Raw genomic sequence first — 19,897 nt, 5'->3', positions numbered from 1 at the left:
TAATTTAAAACACTGTTTTATACTAGTTTTATGATAAAACAGACATGCTAGTGGCATAAATTCTGAGATGACAATATAAATAATTCATGCTTCAGTAATCATCAGATTCTACTTACAATGAAAAGGAACATTAGCTAAAACTCCCAGCCCTTTCCCTCTTTTCAGTCTCATTTAAGGGTGACTATGCACATTTTTAGACATGGAAAGTGGAGAACGGAAAAAGAAAGCGTTTCACAGTAGTTCACAGCCATTGGCTGTAAGATGAAATAGCAGAGTCCAAAACCTAACGTTCACTGTCCTGATCTCCCAATTGCTAAACAACACTTTTTACATTCTTATGAACTACTATATCAATAAACACAGCCAGGACTTGGATGGAGTCTTTATTATTCATGTTTCCTTGGTTCTGAACAATTACTTTTTAATGACCGATCAGTTAACTAGAAAAGAACAGAAAGCATTAATGATGAGATACAATTTACCTGTACATGTTTCATAGATCTACATTTACTGTTTCTTACTATTAATGGATGTTGTATATACTTTTCATACAGCTTTTCAGCCCTGGCGCAGAGAGACACTGTGGACTCACAGGCCCACAAGTGACACACCACTCGCTCTCCTCCAGAGAGTCACTTCTCTTAACCGCTAAGTTTACACTACACATCACTCTCTTTTTCTTCTTTTTTTAAGGAGATAAAACAATGCATTGAATACTTCTCAGCTTACATAATGGCCTTGGGCTCACCTTACATGGGAACACAAAGAAGGTCTCCACACACTTCCCCACACACAAGCATGAGACTACAGGCTGGGCATCACTACTCAGTCTGCAGTAATTAGGCAAGAGTAAACCCTGCTGCCATCAAAAAGCTGTGTGTGTTTCTGCTAAAAGTACTCACCCACAAGTGAGAGAAAATGGCATAAACTGGATTCCCTTAAATCTTCTCAAACACCCATTAACAGTGTAAAAATAATCTGATGGTGTGGTTTTGAGAAGGAGAGATAAAGTGTAATTTCAGTTATACCCTAGTCAGGTTTGTCCCACCTCACACATGGTGCATGGTGCAGAAGACGTGATATGCCAAAACTAAAATTACCATGTGTACATGCCAAAAAAAGCAATGAAAACTTTAGTAAAGACGAAAACCCAAATGTTTTGTAAATTCCACTTCTTTCCCATGGTGAAATTCTCTCGTGTACAATTATCATTTACTAAGCTTACTGTTGTTACAAAAAAAAAAAAAAGGTTGTATTAAAGTGCCCAAATGAATTCCAAAGAGAATCATTTCCTGCATTTAGAAAAGAAGCAGCAGAAGAATCAAATTTTATATGCAGTTTCCGTTTTCCTGACTCTTCCTTTGGGGTGCATTAGTTGTTTACTTGTAAGAGCAACACCTAACAAACACAGTATTAAATGTTTTCCCACAACCATTTGGGTAAAACAGGCTTTCTTTAAATAGCATTTAAAACAGTTAACTAGCACAAACAAGGCATCCTGATAGCTACCCATGTGAGCATTACATTTCCACTTATTTTAGAGATAGGTTTTATTTTAAAAATTCATTTTTATAATGAAACCATTAGAGGCAAATTGTGAATAGTGCTTTACAACTATGAAATAAAAGTAAAAGCACGAAGGGTGCTAGGACAAAGGATCAGCGGGTTCATGTAGGTCATGTACTCAGGTCTCTTCTGTCCAAAAGGAGGATCCCACACCAAGTGTGAGGATGGTCTCGAGGTGCAGAGGAAGGACAGAAAGGAGGGCCACAGCACACGGCTGCAGCGTGACAGATCCTGCTACAAACCAATCCAGCACATTTCTCTCAAAGTCTGCTGCCACAGGGCAGATTTACCTATATCCTTCCCACTCCTCTTTCCCAAGATGAAACTAAACTAAAAGACACAATCCAGCCTTGACCTGCAGGGTTTCATTTAAAGCAGCATTGTTCAGTTATCCTGCTGGCTGAGGAACAGTACTCCATTCCCACAAATGGCGTAAGATTAAGAATGCCAGATGAGGAACCAACCAACATGATCTTAACCCAGCCACAGTGCAAGCTCATACAGAGATTTTGTGGACCCAGTAAATGTTGGGTCTACTCCAGTTCTGTTCAAAGTCTGCTACCCTCTTCGCCCTGTTTGGATGACAATACTCTTGTCTCCTTGATCTCTGCTAAAGCATGATGTGCAAGACAGACAGACTTGCCAGGAAAGTTACTGGCAAAGCATCTGGTAGATATTCTGAAAATTCCCCCCCTCAAACGTGCCTCAACTGTAGAAATGCATTTTCTCAAGAGAAAAAGTGTGCAATATGTAGTTCCAGCTACTCTGTTCAAGAGATATGAAACCAGTACCTAAAAGGCCCTTAGCTCCACCTGTTATCCCAGAAACCTCCTGGCTGCACATGATCATATCAGGATTAAAATCCTGAAGTTGAATTCTACGCTTGGCTACAAAAATGTTTCTAACACAGTGAACTACTGGCATAGTTAACTTTAAAACCCTAACATGCAGGCATGAGGACCAAGGCAAATGAAATCAGTACAAACTCCAGCTTGCCCTCACCTATTTCATGACAGCAGTTGCAGTGAATTCTGGTCACAGATGCGGACTCGGGGACTATTCCCGGGGTTGTCAAGGCCTCAGTTGGTTACAGCAAAGCAATCCATGGAGCTGCAGCTGCAGCACTCACTTTTATACATGCAAACTAGAAACAAGCCCGAGCTTTGAGAGGGTCTGAAAGGGTCCTCTTCAGTTTGGGTGCTACATCACAAAATAAGTCTTTCCTGTCTGAAAGAAAAGCATTTAGACTCTTCTGATTGATGCTGGAGGAGTAATTTCTCCTACGGGCCCTTGATGAGCCTGGCTGCACTGATAGCCTGACTTGAAGTTTAACACTAAAAGGACTAATGTGAACAATGAATCTTCAGTGAGCTAACCAGGCTTTAATAATCCTTAAGAGCAGCTAGCAATAACTGAGCAGCATAATAGCAAGTTTCCCAAAACCGGGTCATCATGCTGGAAACAGGGGCTTGTGTGTGTGAGAGACAATGATTACAGTATTTAATCATCAGCTTCACCGTTCCAACTATTCTTGACCACAGTGCCTACTTTTAGACAATACAATGATCATGGTCAATGTATTTAATACTGTGTAGCAGTCAACAGGAAATCTAAATTCAACACATACAGCACCCAGATCTGTGAAAAACCTTATTCTACCAAAATTTCACGTATCTACGTGACTTCTTGACTGTATGATATATAAAGCATCACCAGATACCACTCTCATTTGTAGTGCTTCAGGAAATATTCTGAAGAATGGGTCGATATCAGTTCATTTTCATTTCTTATGATATGAACTGCCTGTAGAAACCAGCTAGGAATTAAAAAACAGCTATTATTGCACATATTCTGTGTGTATGCATATATAATAATATAGGTAAATAAAATATTAAAATTGAGTTTGAATATAAATATGCATAAATGTATATAAAAAGATACCACAATATAAACAGTATAAATAACATTGTTCCATACTTACCTACCATTTTATTCTACCTTTTTACCAGTTAACACTTATTATTAAGAAATCTTTGTCAATAATTTTATATTTAAATTTTTATTAAAATATTTTAGCACTGAAGTTGCTAAAAATACAGGGGCTAATTCAGTCTTTTGTCCCACACATGTACAAATCCACTGAAGCAAGAATAATAATGAACAGAATCGGGCCCTAAAAAGTTCTAATTTGACACTAATCAGTAATAAAAGGCAATGCAAACTTGTGCTAAACAGATTACACCCATATAGCAATATCTGCATAATGGCTTTAGCTGCTTAGCAACGAAAGTAGAAGAATACCAGATAAAATGGATTATAACCTTTGATTAGTCCCAGATGAATGCAACAGTGGCCATTCAGTTAGGTTAATTTGCACTGTATATCATAAATGACACTCCTCTGAGCTATTATTACAGAAGACATTTACTTTTTTGTACAAATACACGTAAGAAAAATAAGACTCGCTTTTACATTACCAAATACAGTTTCGCTCACATACTACAGTGATTCTTCTTAAGTTAACTTAGAAAGCATGACTTGTGACATCATAAGCATATGATTCTCTTCCCTTTTTGATGTTTTACATTTTATTACAGAAATAAAACAAGCCACTTTAAAAATGGAACTCCATTTTACACCTTTTGCAATGTTGCACTTTCCCCTGCCGATCTTCGTACATTGTAATAATACTGTACCACTGGACTTCCAAAACCTCCTTGGAAACATTTAAATGCAAGCCTAGAGTAGGAGAAGGACTGATTACTCTTGGTGTTCACAGAGGGGTCTGATGCAGAAGCAGGTTCAGAGATTTGCCAAAAATCACTAAGGAACATCGTGACGTGACAGCTGAAACGGAAACAAAATCTCCAACGTCTTAGCTTTATAAACACCAGCCTTCTAGGATTACCCAGAGCGTGCTAGATACCATGCAGATCTGCAGAAATTAATAGTACCTGAAGCACAGTACTCACAATCTAGGATAAACCAGTCGTAAGCCACTACATAGAACGTAACAGTTAAGGGATCAGCATCATAGGGTCACTACAGCTTGTTCCTAGATGTCCTTCAGTTCTGCCACCGCAGTGTGGCTAATCTCTACCTTACAACACCAGAACACAGGAAAAGTGAATGGCCTTGAATGTCAGCTCAGGAGCTATGCTATGAATAGGTATGCTGCATTGACACGCAGACAATTGTAAGGGAAAAAAAAAAATTATGGGTGGGATATTCCAATCATGAAGATTCTATGATAAGTCTAACTATTTACCTGTAGTAACTGACTTTCTGACTCTCTCTATCCTTTATTTAATTACTTGTTTTCTCTAATAGAAATAGCTATAATGCTGACTAAGGGTCCTCTACAAGTTATGCAATACTATCAATCAACAGGAACATTGCTCCGTGCTAATAGTAGTCTCTACTATGTCTGTGTACAAAGCAATTTGTTGAAGATAGTACTCTGAAAAGAGCAAGAGAGCACTAGTTCCCAATTTATCTAATTTCATGAAGTTGGATAAAAAAAGCAAATGGTAGACGTTAAATCAGTAGCTCTCTACTCTTCTAAATTTATAAGTAATTATTGCATAAGGCTTTCACTGCCTTAATTTTAAAAACATTTTATTTCTAAAGTATTTATTAGGATAATTCATTATAAATTACAGGATCTGCACATATATGTGTTGTATCTCACAGGGTAAAGGTCTAGAAAATTTTATGTACTATGAAGAAGGTTGACAAGGGCGTAGGAGGAATAAAGCAAAGCTAGTTATACCTTTATTTGGTAGAATCTCAACTTTCCATTAAAAGACTTTAATTTTCACAGTTCTGAAACTTCCAACTGTGAATTAAGTACCACAAATACAAGAATTTCTTCAGTGAAAATAGCTCTAGAAATACTTAACCCCACTTTGTCAGTCACTTGCCTGAAGCATTATCAATAAAACCTGATGTTGATACTGTTCCATAGTTGATCACTGAAGCATGGTATGAGGTTGGAGTGAAAAGCACACTGGAGTGGGGAATTGGGCAGCATCACCATTATTGTCAGGTACGATAATCCCTACTGGAAACACAAGGAACTAGCACATAGAAGAAGAGTAAGAGAAGATAGGAGGAAGACTGAAAAAAGAATGTAAACAGTACTAGTCCTGAAAAAGCCCTACATTTTCTCAATAAAGGACACAATGAAGCCCCGAATAAATCCAAGATGATGATAAGCAAAGGTCAGTTATTACAAAAACGCTGTACGCTGTATGCTAGGCCTTGGGCAAGTTTCACTATGGGAGTGCCGAACACAGAATCCAGTATTCTTCATTTATATCCCAGATGACAGATCACAAGCAAAACAGAACTCAAACTTCTGAATACGATAGATGTATTGACCGTATTCTGGCAGAACAAGAAGGGAAACGCTGCCAGAGTATAGGAGTGTTGAAAAATACTGTCTAACTGTGACATAGTTTTATAAGATATGCTACACTAAAAACTCGTGAGCTCCTTTCACGTAAAAACATGCATCAGCTAAAGTCCTGCCAGTAGATTTTACATTCTTTGTAACGTGTAGGACTGGGTTCCTGAGTTCATACCTCAAACTATTGCAAACAAAACATCATACACCAGCTCCACATACTTTATCCCAAGCTCTGGAGCAGAACCCAGCTCTCGACTTCCAGATCACTGCAGAAGACTGCAAGACAATCCCTGACGTGCAATATTCGAATATATACATAACTCAACAGAATGTTGAGGTTTTTGGGGCCTCAGTTTTTGATGAGCTTAAAGCAAACTGGTTTGATCAAAGTTAGCTTTTGGATTAAGAAGGAACATGAGAAGTACCAGTCCCAAGAATATTCCTTTAAAATATGGAAGCTAGATAGGACTGCTGTAAGTAAATTCACATATGTAGGGCTAAAAACACATTAGTGCATAAGGTATGCCAGTATTTGGCATGATTTCTGAATTCCAAGATAATTTTAAATATGACCCCCTACTTGTTGTGATAATAATACTATAATTTAGTAAATGATACTAATGAAAAGTCTGTTCCATGTAAAAAACAAATAATAACGAAGCATATTTACTGTAAAAAGCGTATTAGGCAACTTTTATGCAGTGTCTTCACCTTATTACTGAAGGAAAACATTGCAATATATAAAGCAGAGCTCATACATTCACATTTTTGTGGAAGAGGAACAAAGCAAGTAATCTCATTACAAAAGTCAACCTCTAAGTGCTTTGACAATGAATACTGAGTCAATCTTGCCATTGAGTCAGGGTGTATACGACAAATATGGGCTACTTGAAATGTAAAATTTAATTCCAGGACCAGTTCTGCAAAGTACAGCAGTCGTGGCACGGCATACAATTGCAGCGTAAGTAACTAGACACTACTGTTAAACACATTTTAAACTCTATTGTACAATAGCCTTTGTCTCAGTAAAGCTATTTTAACCACAGACCATGTTTGTTCAAGCAAGTTTTTCTACCTGTTTTTCCACTGAACCTGAGCAAATCATTCAGTGACTAATTTACTTGGTACATTTTCATTTGTTGTCATTCATAAATAATTTATAGCTTTAGCAGATGTATTGCTTTTACATGTGTTATGTTTTTTTGGTTTCTTTATTGAGAGTTCTTTGCAAATTGTTCATCTGCTATGCTCAAAAAAATCCTCCAATTTTTCAACTGTGGACTTTTAATTTGATTGGGTATCACTACGTATAGTTTTGGTTGTCTGATAAGAGTCACTAGCCTATGACTTGTAACTATAAATCACATAATTACCAGTTCCTCTGAGTTCAATCAAAGCCACAAACTATAGATTCTCTTCTGAATATCTTACTTTGATGACAGGCTTTGAAGAGCCAGGAGGAAGGCAGAAAGCATGATACAAAAGAGCGGAGAACAGATGAGAAATAAAAAAATGAAAGAAATGTCCAGAAAACCAGTGAAGCGGCAGGAGAATCTTCTCCCATAATTCACTTAATGTAAAACTGATCTTTACCAATGCTCTGCCACATGACTCACATAAGGCTGGTGATACTGTAATTTACACTTCAGCAAGTACGGTCTGCCTTAGACCTGAAGGTGCCTCTCTGTTCAGAGTTTATTCCTCACCCCAGTACAATCTTTTTATCACTTTCTTCATCTGAAACAATATGCTCAATTCTAGTTATAGATTTTAAAACAATATGTTAAAACATTTAAAGTGTATGTTCACACATATATTCAAATGAAATGAAAGTCTGAGCACATGAAACATCCTCTGTAGACATAAATTGTATACACACCTTCCTGGGCTTTTTTTTATGTCAGCTTCAAAGCGTATAAAATGCTAATGCATTTTCGCTATTTTAAGAACTGTATAAACATACTACAGATTTGCTATTTGAGTATTTGAATACACTACAATCTTGATCCTACTAGCCGTTTTCCTATGGCTTTCCCACTGCCATATTTATCTTTCCTGACAACTTTGCTGGAAGATCTTTTAGTCACAGCTTTTCTGTTATTCTACACATACAATTATTGCAATTGCTCATTTGTGCCATACATAGTTTTTGTTACAATACGTAAATATGTATGTATTTATACATGCACACCCATATACTCATACACACCATTAGCAACTCTGAATTTCGCTCAATATGCTAATTTAATTATTCATTTAATCTGCAAAACTTATCCATTAAATTGACTCAGACACTCCAATCTAGTGTTTTACTGAAAGAAAAAAAAAAAACAACCCAGAAGTTTGAAGGAAGCCGACTGATTTTCAAGTGTTTTATTTAAAACACACATATAAACTAATGTCTACATATATACTAACGTTTAAACTTATTCCCTACAGGTCAAAAACTCATCCTGTTGAAATGAGTTCAACAGGCAAAAGTTGTATTTAGTTCAACAGTATTTAGTTCAACAGGCAAAAGTTCAAACCTTAGTGCTTTGAAATAGTAAACATTTTATCAGGCATTTCACAAATAATGGATGCTTCTGTAAATTCAATTATATATGATTGGCATTCTATCTCCAATACAGATTCACCTTGTGGGGTTTTTTTTTGTCCATAAAGGTTTCTGGATAAACAGGTAAAAAAATGTCAGCTCATCTGAATGACAAGAGTGAAATAAGGGACTAAAACATGAAAAACAGAAATACTCTGTGAACACAACTGGTTTCAAGCACTTTGACTGACTGGATTCAGAAATCCTAGAGTAGGCTAAAACATCCAAACTTTTAAGCAGTATATCCAAAACATGTGCTATGAAGAGGAATTCTGTATGAAAAATTACCAAAAAGGAACATGCCATGGGAACAGGCTCTTGATATCGGCTCTCTCTGCCTTTCCTTCTCCCTGCTCCTCAAGCACATGGGAGACATTAGCACTATAGGAACTTATCTGATCAGCAGTATATCTTTTTCCTTTCTTTTTGAACATGTATACTACCCAGCACAAGAAAATTGAGAAGATGAGTGTTCTGCCATAATCTCATTTCTGACAAATCATTTTATAATTTTCACTCTGAATACTAGATGTTAAAAATGTTTGTAGTTAATTCAACAAACGATACACCATATTAATGTACAGGAGAAATCCAGAAAATGGCACCTCAGTAGTTTTTTTGTGGCTTATGCATGTGTTGTGGTTTTTAATTTTTTAACTCATTTACTGCCATCTCCTGGTACTTACAAGGTAACAGTATTTATGCTATTTAACAGCAGCCAGTACTCCTGCTCAATACTGCTGAAATGCCAAAAACTTCCCAGAGATATTTTCGAAATATTGCCGTATTTTTTATGTTGCTGTCTCTTATTCTGGAAATAATGAATACTGTTCCTTGGGCACAAACCAGTATAAGATTCATGTAGCTTACCTTTGTCTGGAAGCAGCAGTACAGTTGTGTTAGGTATGGGTGTTTCCGTGCTAATGCCAGAATTCTCTTTTCCGTCATTGTACAGTCTACATCATCATCTTGAAGTATGACATCTTTCTTCAAGACCTTCACTGCATATACTTCATCTTTTCCCTTTAGCTCAGCTAACATTACCTAAACCAAACAGAAATTCTGTTTACATACGCACGACAGATACCATAAATGCAGGGTTGCATATGAGCTTGACCGCACTGGAAATACAAAGACAGTTACATACCTGCCTGAATTAAGTTGTATGTTTATAAAATTAAAAGCAAAGTAATGTAATTTTAGAAAAAGACATCTCTGGTATTCTTTAAATGTGAAACAGATGATATCTATTTTGTTTGTTAGTAAAGAATGCAGAATATAAAAAATTTTTATCCCCTCATTCAAATATCTTAATGAGCTCCTATTATGAGCTCTCAAAAACTAAAAACAGAAGGAAGTTGATATAAAACAGAAATTTATTTCCCACTTTTATCTCCCACTTTTGGTAGTGAGATTTGTGTGTAATGAACTTAATATACAATCCCACATACCACTCTGGGCACTTTAAAGTTGTTGATTTTAACTACTACTATTGTTTAAAGTTCAAGTCCTATACTCTGTTTAAGGTCAGTTCTGGCTTGGAGCCAGGGTAATCTTCAGAGAAAGGATTAGTAAACAGGGAGACAAAAGAAATGCTTCAGCCCTGCCCCTCTGCATCTGCAGTTTCCGTATACGAAGGAAGGATGATTGTACTTGTGAAACAGATTCATACTTCAGTCCTCCTCTTTGATTCCATGGTGCACAGCACTGTGAAAAGAAAATCCATGAGCCCTGTAAACACAGCAATGCCCTTTTGCCATGGGTTCAGCTAGGATGGAGCAGCTAGTGTAGCACTATGTTTTGGATTTGTGATGAGAAACACTGTTGATAGTGCAACTAATGTTTTCACTTGTTGCTAAGCACTCAAGGCCTTTTTTGCTCCTCACACCACCCTGCGAGTGAATAGACTGGGAGTGCACAAAAAGTTGGAAGGGGACACAGCCAGGACAGCTGACCCCAACTGACCAAAAGGCTATTCCACACTGTGTGGCATCATGCTCAGTAATATATATAAAGCTGCGGGAAGAAGGAGAAAAGGGGGGATGTTCAGAACTATGGCATTTGTCTTCCCAGGTGACCATTACACAAACGGAGCCCTGCTTTCCTGGGGATGGCTGAGTGGACAGGTTTCTTGTTTTGCTCTGCTCGCATGCGTGGCTTCCAATAGGCAGTTTGCTCTGTCGTTGTCTCAGCCCATGAGTTATCCCTCACTTTTGCTCTTGTGATTCTCTCCTCCATTGCAACTCAGGGTGGGGGTGGTGAGCAAGTGGCTGCGTGGTTCTGGATGCCAGCTGGAGTTAAACCACGACACCCTTCCATCCTCATCAATTCCCTACTGTGGGAAGGAATCTGGCAAGTTACATCTTTGCCGCATACGTGGTATTTTTGGGCAGCTGTCTAAGTCTCTTGCACTTGTCGTATCTGAGTGGAAATGCTTAAGGTCTGCTTCCTCCAGCACTGAACACACCCACTAAGGAAAAACAAGCACACAAACTGTTCTGTGAAATAAGTAAACTTGAACTGGGTATTATCTAGAAAGGGAATGAACTCGGAACTCCACAGCATTATTCCTGGGCTGTTTTTCCTGCTTGACCACAACTGATTATCTTGTTGAACAGTATGTATGTAACTGTATGTATGTCTTCATTATCAATATCCTGAAATAGAGAAACATTGACATTTTGTTTCAAAAGGCTTGACCCTAGTTAACAAAGTTAGCTAAAGCACAGAAAATACCAGCTGATCAGGAGGCTGATATTCCTGATATGTGGGGGTAACAGCTGCTTTTACCCAATGGGTAAAGAATGGGAGGAAAGCCCTGGCATGGAAGCACTTTCTGAATGTCACTATGAATACTTTCAAAGAAGTACAGTCAAAAAAAGCCAGCACACCAGTTAAAAACAAGCTACCCACCTTGCCAAAGCTGCCTTTCCCTAATACTTTGATGAAGTTGAACTCTTCAAGGCCTATTCGCTTGTTCTGGGCCTGTTTGACCTCCCCATTTTCACCGTTCTCCCCAGGTTTGTTCAGCTGGTTGTCTGTTGACGTTGTAGGTGTTGCTCTGTGTTCCTCTCCCCGATTGTCAAATGATAACGCTTTCCTAATGTTGTTTTCCAGCTCTTTGATTTCTGGGGAAATGTGAGAAAAAGTGTTTGTTTTAACCAATCACCAGAAAAACAGCCCGTGTTAGTCTGTATCGGTTTTGAGAAGGGCCATTCATCATTCCCGAATGCTGCGTAGGGCATTCTGTGGTTAAGAATACATATTTAGCAAACTGCTTCTCCACCTTACAGTAATCTGCCAAAATCCTGCTCTAACAGGAAGGGTGGCCTTTTAAAATGAACCTTAGAGAATGACATACCCAAAACTTGACAGATAAGTCAGAATAGTGGCCAAATAGTTGTTTTAGTGATTTTGGGTGTTCCTGTACCACAGAGAAGTACTTTGTTTTGAATATCCCTATCTTCCTGCAGCACTTACTCATCTTCCTGCTTAAGTATTTTAGAGTTGTATCTTCCAAAGTTCAAAGGATAGTTGGGCGTCCCAGTCCTTGAAGTCAACATGAATGGAGCGTCTTACTCAGCTCCAGCATTTATCAGACACCTGCCAATAAAGTATTTGACCACTTCCTAATGCCACTTTAACCAGCAATTGTGTAGATCTGCTAAATGGTTCTGAAGGGTTCTCAATGCTAAACACAGCGAGTCCTGGTGACTAATGGACCTCAGGGTCTGCCTCAACCTCTTGCGTAGCACTTCTGCTTGAAGGCCTTGGAAGCAACAACTTTACTGGACAGCTACAAAAGCGAAATTTAAGCAAGAGTTTCAGCAAATTCTTTGTTCTTATTTTAAGCAAAACATCAGATATTTAAAAAATATTATTTAACCAACATGCTGTCTGTGAAACCAAAAAGTTGACAAATTTAAATCAGTTCTGTACTTGGGGTCTTACAGTACTTATTATCATGGAGTTTTGAAAGTCTCTTCCCTAAAAATAAGGGTGAGAAACTTCTCAACTGTAAATAAGTTTTAAAGAATTTGACATAAAAATACCTATCTTCCCATGCCTTGGTGTAAAGATTTTTCATTCACCAGTTTACACACATGATGGTACATAAGATATCTGTCAGCCTTCTGATTTTTAAAAACAACAATCAGATCAGATTCAAAAAGTGCTGCTGACATACAGCTTCTGTCCTTCACGCTGTTCAGCTTAATGAAATCAGGTCATATCAGTCAAGACTAAAATATTTGTCTCCAAATCTAAGCATGCAAAAAATCACTGAAAGGAAACATGGTTTTACAAAGGCTCTAGAGACCACACAGACATGCTAGCATAGCCTAACTGTCTGTAAGTTTTTATTATCAAATGTTCAGTGTAGAATTGAAAGGAGGCAATTTAATCTCAGAAGCGTATTAACAGATAGAGGCTTTTCAGATAGATAAAGGCTCTCAAGTTCTGTGGCACTATTTAAAATGTTCTCACTCTCAGAACAAAATATATAACCTCCTTAGATAAAGAAATTGGGCTAGGCATGGACTCATCTAGTAAACAACAATATTTTAAGATGACTGTTTAATAATTTTCCCTTTAAAAGCCATTTATTTTCAAGATTTAAATAACATGAGAAGCAGGTCTTTTAAAAATGTTTTTGCAGTTCATAAATTCAAGTTCTTTATTTTCCGGTGGTAACTACTTCATTGATTTTTTGCTACAGAGGGTGGGGCTGATAGCTTTTTTTACTCCTCATAAAGAAGGAAAATATGTAACAATATACGTTAGGAAAAAGAGAGATGTTCGACCTTGATCACATGGAGAAGTGGGTGCTGACTTTGACCTATCTTCTTCTGATGATGCGCTTCCAGGAACTGGTTGTTGAGTCTCTGCACCTGCAATTAGCTAAGAACAATTCCCAAAGGGGTACTCAGCTATGAGATTCTCCCATGCCAAGAGGAAATTTAGTTTAACAACATTAATTCAGAAGTAGAAGTATGAAAAAAAGTCAAGATGTTCCACCCCTATAGATTCTCACTGTCAGGACCTGAAGCATACAGTAGATGGCATCACATCAAATGGAAACCATAATATAAACAGAGAAAGACCCATCCATTTAAAGAAAAATAGGTTCTCAAGATGAACTAAAAGTAATAAGTACACCCAGTCAGTGGGAAAGTTTTGTATAGTCACCATATGCCTGTGTAGAAATCTATCCAGTAAATATATTTAACTACAACAAGTACCAGCAAGCATTGTAAACTAATTCATGCGGTAACAACATGACAACATCTTTTCCCAGGAGTCACAGATCAATTAATTTATTCCTGACTGTTCTGTGTTTCTGTAAAATTTTAAAACAGTGTACCTGGGATCCAAGTGTGCAAAAATCAGGAAAATGAACAGAACCAAATGTCAATGTTTTAAGAAATTATGGTAAAAATTGCGTATTTCTGTAAGTGAGAGCAATGGGTCTGCTGTCACAATCATGCAAATAGGGATAGAAAACGAGGCCGAATTCTGATCCAGGCTACATATCATCAATCCAGAATAAGTCTATCAGGTTTGGGCGTACTTGGGGTGACCTATGCGTTCTATTTCTAGAACAGCCTAGTTCTTCCTATAATAGTGATAACAACTCCAGAACTGTCATCCAGCAAACAGCTCCTTTTCATGAGAATCACCATATTGCTCATTTATGAGCATTTACAACATTACGGAGTTGTAAATTTACAACATTTACAACATTACAGAGCTCAATTCTGAGCCAGAGACACTTAAGTTTTTTATGAACAGTTGTGTCAGACACTCTCTCTCTGTCAAATCTCTTTCCTCAAAAGTAAAAAGGGGAGATCCTTCCAGATTCTATACAGACTTTAAGTTCGCAAAATTATAGCAGGTCAAAATAAATTTCATATAAAAATTCAGAATAGGTAATTTTCACTTATAAATCCAAAGCCAAAGTCTTAGTTCTGTACTGACTTAAAATAAATTCTTGTGCAAGTCAAGTAAACAGGATTGAACCCCAACTAGTAAAGTTACAATACATCCATACTTATCTCATTTTTTATGTGACGCTAAATAGTAATATTACCTTTTTCCTCCTCTGCCCACTATTAGTGATCTTATCTGGAGTGACTCCAAGATCTGCAAGAACTTTAGCTATGCCTCTAGCATCCACTCCACAGTTTGGTGCCACATTTGTTTCACAGCGTCGATGTACATTCATCTTGCAAACTGCAGTGAAATGTAAAGTAATATTGTAAATTAAATGCTGCCTTGGCATGCATTTGTCTTATATCAGACCTTATTGGACCTACCAATGATTTTTTCAAATAAATATAATTTCAGTAGAAAAATACTTAGTTGGATATGCAGTGACACTTCAATGCTAATATAAAATTATTAACCTGGTTATCATTTTTCTGCTATGCTAATGCAGAACAGCGTTTTCACAAAGTACCCCGAACAGACGCAGGAACAAACAAAAATATCTAATGGTCCTGTAAATCTTAAACAGAACTTTAATTAGAAGAAAAGTCCTTCAGAGCTTGGGTTTTAGCCGTCCACTTCTGCTCTGAGAGCACAACATTAGCTCCTTGTGTATTATTGCTTCTTACTCTATTTTACTTGGGTAGATTAACTCCTAATGTAGGCAGGCATGAAACCAAGAGTGTTTTAAGTTTTAATAAAAGCCTTTGGCACTATTAGACACTCTTTCTTTACATGGCAATCCTTTTACCAAGCTCTTTCTCTTAAATACCATCGCCTGAATTTGGCAAACTAGTAAGAGAAAAAAACCCTTACGTGGCTTCCAGGTTATGGGTTAGGGGGGAGAACACAGCCCCATTAAAAATAGCATAGCGTGGATTTGTTAGGAACAGATGACATGTTTTATCTTAGACTTCGCTGCCCTCTTGTGGAGAAAGGCATAAAGAAAGCAAAATCGCAAGTATAATTAAAATACTAGATTAACATTCAATTGCTCAAATTCCTCACTTCATTACTTTTTAGAGAAAAAAAATCAAAAAAGTATGTATTTATAAAGCCGCGTTTCATTATATTGTTCTTCATCAGTGCTTTCTCCGTATAAGCCCTAAAGAAACAAGTCACATTCGCCTCTGAGACTATACAGAGGCACTGTAACTACAGCAGTAACCACGCGCTTCAGAAAGCGGGTTCCTTTCCTTTTCAAGTATGTTTTAGCTCACGAGAAGAGCAAAAAGAAATTGCTATACATGGTACTTTCAGTGCACGTATATCCAGTGACAAAAGCTCAGTGGCAAGTAACATGTTTGACTGTAACTGTGGACACTGAGGAACTGAACTGCTTGAAATAAAGCAAACAGGACAATTTTGTAGAGTCTGACTTCATGAACATATTTTGTAAAGAGAAGGTCAGGAATAAGCAGTGAAAACCCAGAAAAATAAACCTTTGGAATACACTTTTCATGGTGTCAATAACCATGCGGGGCAAGCAAGTACATCACTGAAGAAGGGACCATTGCTTGGCACTTGTTAAGAGAGAAAACAAAGCCCAGAGAAAATGACATTTCCAGCTCAGGTGAGCTGTAGATTTCATGCAGACAATACTGCATTTTTATAGGCACTCATTTTAGGAACACAGAGAAAGCAACACAGGTGCTCTGAACTAATGTTTCTATGCATCTGCTACACAGTAAGTGCATACATATGAGAAATAACATTATTTTCTACAGTTAAGAGGAAATGAACCACTGCAGTACTCGAGAGAGAATATGAAAGTGAATTCATATACTTATAGATTAAGTGGAGAGATACTACAGCCCTGACTAACAATCAAAGAAAAAAGCAGGTTGAATTGAAAAATCTTCTTTGAATGTATCTTCACCATAATTAAGATAACATTTGAACAAAATCTTTTTAATAGTAGTAAAATAACAGTATTTAGAGTCTAACATGTTATCAGCTCTCACTAGCTAGGAATCACAAGGGAAGGCTTGAATTTCAGAATGCTCTCACTGTTTATCACTTTACCACGAAAGAAATTCCTTCTTTCTCTTGCTGCTCAGCAAACGTTAGGTCTGACCTTCACTATAGTTATGTCTCATCTTAAATACTGCAAAGGATATATTTAATAGATTACACATTTACAAATATATACATGAAGTGTACATAACATGATTTTTTATTTATGAAGATGGACCTATCCAGTTGTAAACGTGTAACAAAATGAAAATGCTTATAATTCCATTAGGTACTACTTTCTAAGAATCTAACAATCTTCAGACATCATTCCCCTTAATCCACTAATTTAAGTATTTTATTCACTATTTCTAAAATATTACTTTCCTTTGCAAGTGTTTGTACTGTTTTCTCCCCCTTTTAGAATATATAGATCTGCTTCAAACAAGGGGATATGAACCAACCATTTCTGTTAGTCAGCTAAAATGACATGAACATACCTTCCAGCAGTAACTTCATATGCAGTTACTGTACAGAGTACGCAGACCTTGAGCTGCAGAACATAATGAATCCTTTACTTTCTGGAATAGAGGGGCTAGACAGACCATCACAAAGGATGATTTAGTTAGGTATCAGAATACTTATTATTCTGGATATGGGCGCACAGGACTGGTTCTGCCTAGCCTAGGCAATACATAATAGTAATTTTTGAAGATGGTATTAAAGGGAAAAGCAGCTGGAATAATGATGTTTAAAAAGGTTAACAACCATCACCACAAACCTGAAACACAAAAGGCATATAAGCTGAAGGGATGTAAATTCTCATCCTCCTAATTTTCTGTCAACTTCTAATTTCCTATGTAGCAATAAACCTACACATCAGCCAAGTGCAAAATGTGCTTCTGCACCTCTCTTCTCTGCATCTGTTACTGACTGATGTGGCAGGCAGGGTAAAGGACCATTTTCTAACCATGATGGCAATCCCTTCTGCAGTCCGCTATTTACTTGCTATGCATTTTTGTACATGCTGGAAAAGACAGAATAACTTCCAGTCTTTCCAAGTCTACCGCACTCACAAAGAAAAGCTCTGAAGCGGTAATCCTTACCTTTGCATTGTAAACCTTGTCTCAAAAGACCCCAGAGCAATGAACCACAGTGGTCACAGAAGGTGGGCACTTTGTAATTGTGAATGCTGAACTTGTGAGGCATGTTGACACTGAAACGCTGGGATCCCACTTGCTGAAAAAGGAGAGCACAGCATATTTCATTCTAATTAGTTTCTTTATAATCAGCGTATGCTGAGTCCCTGCTATGTTTTAAAACCATACAGAATTCAAACAAGATGAACTAGGCCTGTGTTAAGATGATGATCTTTGCATTAGATATACTTCAGCTCCAGAGTTCTCACTACTTTATTTGGGGAAAAGAGGGGGAAGGGCTGCTGTTGTCCAAGAGATAAAGACTAAAGTCTACTTCCTAGTACTTCTGGGAACAACAAATACATAGCTATCAGGAAAGATCTCTTAATGTGGAAGGCAAGGAAGTCACTCCCAATTGTTTTAGGAGCAGGAGGCCTAACTAATCCAGGACTAAGATATATCACAACCCCTTTACCTTTTTATATCCCACTCTTCTTTAGATTATGGAAATGACAATGATAATTTGTTGTGTTCAGGGATTCCAAGGTACGATAACTTACTAATTAAAGGATGTCATTGATAAGTTTTTATAGTGGCCACTGCATAGCAGGAGATTTATTTTGATGTTTTTCCTTTCTTTTCCTATTACCACTGGCTTCTCTCCAGTGATCTAGTACCCCTTCTAAACAATGAGAGCATTATATCAGCAAAGCATACAAGTCTCCACCAGTCTGGAGCCTGTGAACATAAATCTACGCAAGATTTTGTATCTTCCTGTGGGTACTCTATGTGAAAACAGCACTAGCCAAACACAGTCCTTTATCACAATCCTATGCAAGCGATCAAGTTTCGGATGTAAAACACTGGTTGTGAACCAGATATTAAAGAATGCTTCCAGTATGAAAAATGGTAGAGAATTGCACAGGAAGAATGAGATCAGTTAGTGTCTCAGTCAAATTATACATCAAAGTTGAAAGAGTGGTTTAAATCCATTGTTACACACAACTCTGATTTGTAATTTAAAACTAGGTGTTTTCAAGCATACAAATGTACGTTTTTAACCAATAAAACTAAGAAATGTACTTTTTCTGCACAGCCAAGAAATTGGGATCACCCACAGACTACCTCATCTACTCCTGTGGTGAAAGATAGTAGGCCCTTGCTGTTGCACAAAACAGAAAAGGACAGCGAGCATTCATTAGCTTTTCTGTTAAAAACAAGCAAACAAAAAAATTCGGTATAAGATAAAGCATTCACTGGTTACAGCTGAGGGCTACAACTGTTTAAAAAACCCATAAAACCTGCCCCCTTCCGCAACTATCCCCGATGAACCCAGCCATAAAGGCAAACCCCAAAGCTGAGGATTCTAAGGGAGCTGAACACAACAGCAGTCACATTGCTCCCTGGTGTATGACAGTCCAGAGGGATTAACATTAATCTCCCAAGCAAGTCTAAAAGGCCATTTTAGCTGAGAGAGAGCTTTAACCCAAGTGAAAGGATTGCTTTGTTTTCTCTTCTGATCTAGAGCTGAATGTACCATTGGCAGATATATTTACCTCCCTGACCTACGGTTCTGAAGGCAGCTAATTTCTTTTTCAGGTGATATCTTCATTTATTTAAATGCATGACAACTTAAAGCACGTATTGTGTTAATTCCATTAATATACAAAAGCTTGTTAGAGGCAGGGAGTAATTATGTTGGAAAACCTGTTAGCTGCGCAATACCTTGAATTATCACTCCCATCTTATATACCATGCATGGGCCTTCTTCAACACAAGGATGGCTTTTTGTACATTTTGACAGTTCGGATGCAGTCTTCGTTGAGGTGAGACTTTGCAAGCAAACTCTGGGCAGTCTCTTACGTCTATGCAAGACACTCAAGCACATTGCCTAACCTATCAGCTGCTAACGACTCAGCCACACAAAACGCAGTTAAGGGATAAAGGGTCCCAGCCTGCTTCTTTTGAATTAAAATGACAAAACTCGTATTAACTCAGAAATGGCAAATATTAAAAATGAAAAGGAGTGGAAGAAACTCACTGAGACTTAAAGCATTCGGCTTACTAATTAGAAATAAATTGCAGTATAATAATTCCCACGTAAATGAACTGGTTATGGTAATCTGTCATTCCAAAGTATGTGCTACATCACAAGACAACCAGAAGGGCACAAAAAAGTCTATAACATATATTGATTAAACACAGCAGATGACACTTCTTTGAAGAGATGAAAGACAGAGTTTTATC

The 19,897-nt window shown here is 37.5% G+C and overlaps 1 protein-coding gene across 2 annotated transcripts in view; it reads right to left on the bottom strand.

The window, feature by feature from the left end:
• Positions 1-19,897, bottom strand: part of PRKCE (protein kinase C epsilon) — a 299,087-nt gene that overhangs the window by 92,867 nt on the left and 186,323 nt on the right. For both annotated transcript variants that reach the window (XR_008465766.1, XM_054197203.1), the window contains exons 6-10: positions 17,618-17,750; positions 14,662-14,804; positions 13,376-13,472; positions 11,487-11,701; positions 9,444-9,617 (exon numbers count right to left, since the gene is read on the bottom strand). Coding sequence is in view for 1 of the 2 variants with exons in the window: in XM_054197203.1 (XP_054053178.1) it covers positions 9,444-9,617; positions 11,487-11,701; positions 13,376-13,472; positions 14,662-14,804; positions 17,618-17,750 (762 nt within the window). In the remaining variant the exon portion in view is untranslated. The remainder of the gene's footprint in view (positions 1-9,443; positions 9,618-11,486; positions 11,702-13,375; positions 13,473-14,661; positions 14,805-17,617; positions 17,751-19,897) is intronic.

This window comes from Rissa tridactyla, chromosome 3, assembly GCF_028500815.1.
Source record: "Rissa tridactyla isolate bRisTri1 chromosome 3, bRisTri1.patW.cur.20221130, whole genome shotgun sequence".
Lineage (NCBI taxonomy): Eukaryota > Metazoa > Chordata > Aves > Charadriiformes > Laridae > Rissa > Rissa tridactyla.
Note: the sequence above shows the minus strand (reverse complement) of the source record. Positions and strands in the feature narration are given on the sequence as shown.